Source organism: Amphimedon queenslandica, unplaced genomic scaffold, assembly GCF_000090795.2.
Source record: "Amphimedon queenslandica unplaced genomic scaffold, v1.1 AMPQUscaffold_11730, whole genome shotgun sequence".
Taxonomy (NCBI): Eukaryota; Metazoa; Porifera; class Demospongiae; order Haplosclerida; family Niphatidae; genus Amphimedon; species Amphimedon queenslandica.
Window position 1 is genome coordinate 1 of NW_003548028.1, and position 4,325 is coordinate 4,325.

The window sequence follows — 4,325 nt, forward strand, 5'->3', positions numbered from 1 at the left end:
TAATCAGGGGTTGGTTTTAGAGAGGTTTGACTGTATTGGGTAATGTTTCTAATGGTAAATCTAATACTGGAAATGTATTAATTTATAACTCTTTCTCTTACAATTCTTTTTATAAGGAATATACTGTACAGTATGTGTACATGTACTTTAAACAATGTTTTGAATCAGTCTACATGTTATAATGTTCATGTTGTTTGTCTTCTTTCTGTTCCTTTTCTCCCTTTCCCTCTCTTTCTCTCTCTCTCTCTCTCTCTCTCTCTCTGTAGGTGTTGGTGATACCAGTATAGCTCGTTCATTGCCCTGGCATTAATTAGAGAAGTAAGACTACACAATAAACTAATACAACAATCACTGACTGACTCTCTCTCTTTGTGTGTGTGTGTGTGTTAGTACTTTAGGTTCAGTGTAGGAGGTATGACTGATGTGGCTGAGATAAAGGGACACAGGAGAGCATATGTTGGTGCAATGCCTGGTAAAGTGATACAGTTTAGAGAAAGTACTAACTGAGAATCTACTCATACTGATTGATGAACTGGGACATGGTACCAGGTATGGGAGTTTGGGAATGGAATGTATAATTCCTGTACGTACACATGTATTTGTAGACTTGTAGTAGTTTTGTGATATATGGATCATTTTTGATGTTTTTTGTTTATTTTTGTACTCTCTCTCTCCTCTTTTCTGAGCATAATGCTAGCTTAACTGGGCACTTACATGTACTTTAGTAGTTTTAAATTGGTAGAAAGACCTATACAGTATACAATGTACATCTAATTTTTGTTTTTAAGTGGCCGGACCCAATTAATTCTAATTAATAATAATTAATTATGTATTCTTAAAAGCACATGTTTATGTTACATGAGAAAATGGCAACCTCAAGTGCATTGAATATTGATAAGCCCAAATTGTAATTTTATCTGTTTATACATTCATGTAAGACAAATATGTAAATACAGCCACATACACTGTGTAAACACATTCTCAAATGATCTACCGTATAGCGGAAAATTTTCATGGCCCAAAATTTTTGTGGATTTTGCATTTTTTTCAAAACCCACGAAAATAAAATCAGTGAAAATTGATTCTATATGGTTTAAGATGGCCAAAATGTAGAAAACCACAAAAATTAAAGCCACAAAATTGATTTTTGGATGAATCCATGAAAATTTTGGGCCACGAAACTTTTCCACTATATGGTATATAAACACTTACCTTATGTTTTTGTCACTCCTCAAATTATAATAAAAAAAAGACGAAATGGAGGCAGGTAGAGTTTTTAGTGTTGAGCCTGTTAAAATGTTTGAAACCCCACCTCCGACTCTCAAGGCCAGACTGCCTCACCTCCCTTCTACCACTATGCTATTATCACTTACTCATAAACACACAAAACAAAAGCCTTTATTCATGTAACACATATGCATACTACTGTGGAATATACACACAAATACATCTTGAAAGCTGGCTGAGCTGCATGGCAGTAGGGATGCTTGTGGGGTAGGCTGCATTAGATAGTCGGGGGTAGAATACTGAGCATGTTCTTAATGTGAGAACTAGGTCTCATTCCTCATCTCTCTCTCTCTCTCTCTCTCTCTCTCTCTCTCTCTCTCTCTCTATCTCTCTCTCTCTCTCTTGTCCCACAGAGAGTCATTGGCTCAGATCATTGAGGCTGGTAAAAGAGTTATAGATGATCTTGCACATCTTGCTGATTTTGAAGCTGCATTGACCAGTGGAGAATCACATTGAATTCAAACAGTTCTTGAATGTCCAGACGTAATCACTTTAAGTAAGAACTATGGACACAGTCTGGTGAAGAACTGGATTAACCTTAAGCCTACTATTATTTGCGGCAACTAATTTTAGCAAAATCAGCAAAAGTCATATTTAGCATTACCAATTTTAGCGTTTTAACCAAAATTTTAATATGTAACTATAAATAATAACCATTATAATCTTACATGTAACTATAAATAATAACCATTATAATCAATAATAATTATTTTGGCGTCTATTTAATTTAGCGGTTTTAAGCTCTCTCGCTAATATAGCTAAATTTAGTAGACGCTAAAAATAGTAGGCTTAAGGTAAAATACTTGATTTATTGAATTTGATTTTATAAACTTAAAATTTTATTTTGTTAAAAATATCCAAAATTGATAGAGAACTTGATGCTAATATACATCATTATATTGTTTTGGAATAAAAGTATGTCAAATTACAATAACGACAACAACAACAATAATAATAATAATAATAATAAATTAAGTAGAAGTACAAAATAAAGGTACATGAGTACATGCTAAAATAAAACAATTTATTAATTAAGGAAGAAAGGGAAGACTAACAAAAGAAACCAAAGAGTAGCTCCAGTGATATGTTTTAATGGAGAATATATTAAAGAAGAAGGATTGGTGATATTGGTAACCATTGGTGTGTGGGCATATGGTGTAATGGTGATAACTGGTAAGGTGGTTATATACAGTTACGATGGTAATATGGTGGTACAATGGTAATGGATATATTGCATGTCGTTGGTGTACATGATTAGTATAAGATGACAATGGTGGTTAAATGTCAAACTAGTATAAAGGTGTTAAGATTATCAGTGATACAAGTTTAAAATATTACACAAGTATTATATAGGTGATATTTGTAGCCATTGGTGTAAGGTGTAATAGTACAATGGTGATACAATGGTATGTAAGGTGGTGGGATGGTGATAAGGTGGTGATAGGTGTAATGGTAAGATAATGTTTAAGATCCGATATTGTATAGGATTGATGATATTGGTAACCATTGTGGGTATATGGTGTAATGGTGAAGATGGTACTAAAGTCGTGTAAAGGTAGTTAGTTAGATGGTGGTAATGTGGTAGGATAGGTATGATGGTGTAATGGTGATAGGTTATACATATGATGCTGTAGTAAGATGGTGTATTGGTAATATGGTGATAGGTTACATACAATGGACTGATAAGGTGGTAATATGGTTATAAGGTTGTGTTTAAGTTGTCCTTTAAGTTTCTAATGATATCCATTCACTTTGCTTCGTTCAAAAACAAATAAATCATAATGTATCTCTTGAAGATATTTAACTACTGATGAATCAGAATTAACAGATTGAGCTATTTCAATATCTTGTGGACGAGGTTTTAAACTGAATACATCAATTAAAAACGAACAAGCTCTAAATTAGAACTCATGCATACTAGCAAAATAGAGCAGAGTTTTCTTGCCATGCATTTCAGCTAGTGCATTACAGCAAAGCTCTGTGAGAAATTGCAGAATTAAGTCAAACTTACCAGCTTCACATGCTGCATGAACTGAAGTGTATCCATTATTATCAGGATCATCAGGATTATACAATGACAACTATTAATGAGATACAGTGCCATCTCATTATGATTGAAGAGACATGCATAAAGAAGAGGGTACGACCATTATCATCACAAGGGATGTAGTTAGAAGCTACTTTATTTCAATCTTTATGTACTGAAATATTGTAGTATTGCCTCTTTCTGCCAATATGTGCATGCAAGTTATGCCACTTTTATCTTGTCCTTCAGGGTCTAGTCCACAATTGACAATTAAAAGTTGTACTAATTCCATATTCCCACCCTCACATGCTGCATGAAGTATAGTACTTTCTACTATCCAAAGTATTAAGTTCATCAGGAGAAATACTACACAAGTAAAGAAACACATCAATATGGCCATTACTGCAAGCTAGATCCTTCATTATCAGTAACTGTAAGGAGATTATGATGATTAGAACTACCAGTGACTGAGAATAGTAAAGCTTCAGTGGTATCCTTATGACCAGAGGCAACTGCTAAGTGTAATGGTGTCTGTCCTTTCTTGTTAGCAATATTGATATTAGTAAACCTGGATAGAAGTGATACCATCTTCTGCTGTCCTATCATACAAGCAAAGTGTAGTGGTGTGTCACCATCTTTATCTTGTTTGTTAAAACTATTTAAGTTTAGATTAGCTGCTAATAAATATTCTAATAGTTCAAGCTGTTCAGCTGATACAGCAACATGTAGTGGTGTACGGTCTTGATTATCAGTTACATTAGGATTACAATAATTATTATCGATGAGATATTTTAATACATTTAAGTGACCCGTCGCTACGGATATGTGAACTGCTCCAGACCCATTATTATCAGTCGCTGATAGATTACAATTCTTACTAATAAGATATTTAATAACTTCTAACTGATTGAAGTACACTGCAATAAGAAATGGAGTATGACCATATTTTTTGTGAGGTAGTTCAAGTGATGATGGCATGTGTTCTATAATATAGTGGATCAAGTTTAATCTC

General features: G+C 33.7%; 1 protein-coding gene and 1 long non-coding RNA gene across 2 annotated transcripts in view; one reads left to right on the forward strand and one right to left on the reverse strand.

Annotated features, from left to right (window-relative positions):
- Positions 1–265: 265 nt before the first annotated feature.
- On the forward strand, positions 266–1,670 carry LOC109588982 (uncharacterized). Its single transcript, XR_002188458.1, has 3 exons — positions 266–318; positions 391–549; positions 1,641–1,670. It is a non-coding gene; the product is annotated as an uncharacterized LOC109588982 (long non-coding RNA).
- Positions 1,671–3,020: 1,350 nt separating this feature from the next.
- The window catches only part of LOC105315125 (ankyrin repeat domain-containing protein 1-like), a 7,173-nt gene continuing 5,868 nt past the window's right edge, over positions 3,021–4,325 (reverse strand). The window contains exons 4-5 of the mRNA XM_011409651.2: positions 3,717–4,230; positions 3,021–3,153 (exon numbers count right to left, since the gene is read on the reverse strand). Of these exons, the coding sequence (XP_011407953.2) occupies positions 3,021–3,153; positions 3,717–4,230 (647 nt within the window). The remainder of the gene's footprint in view (positions 3,154–3,716; positions 4,231–4,325) is intronic.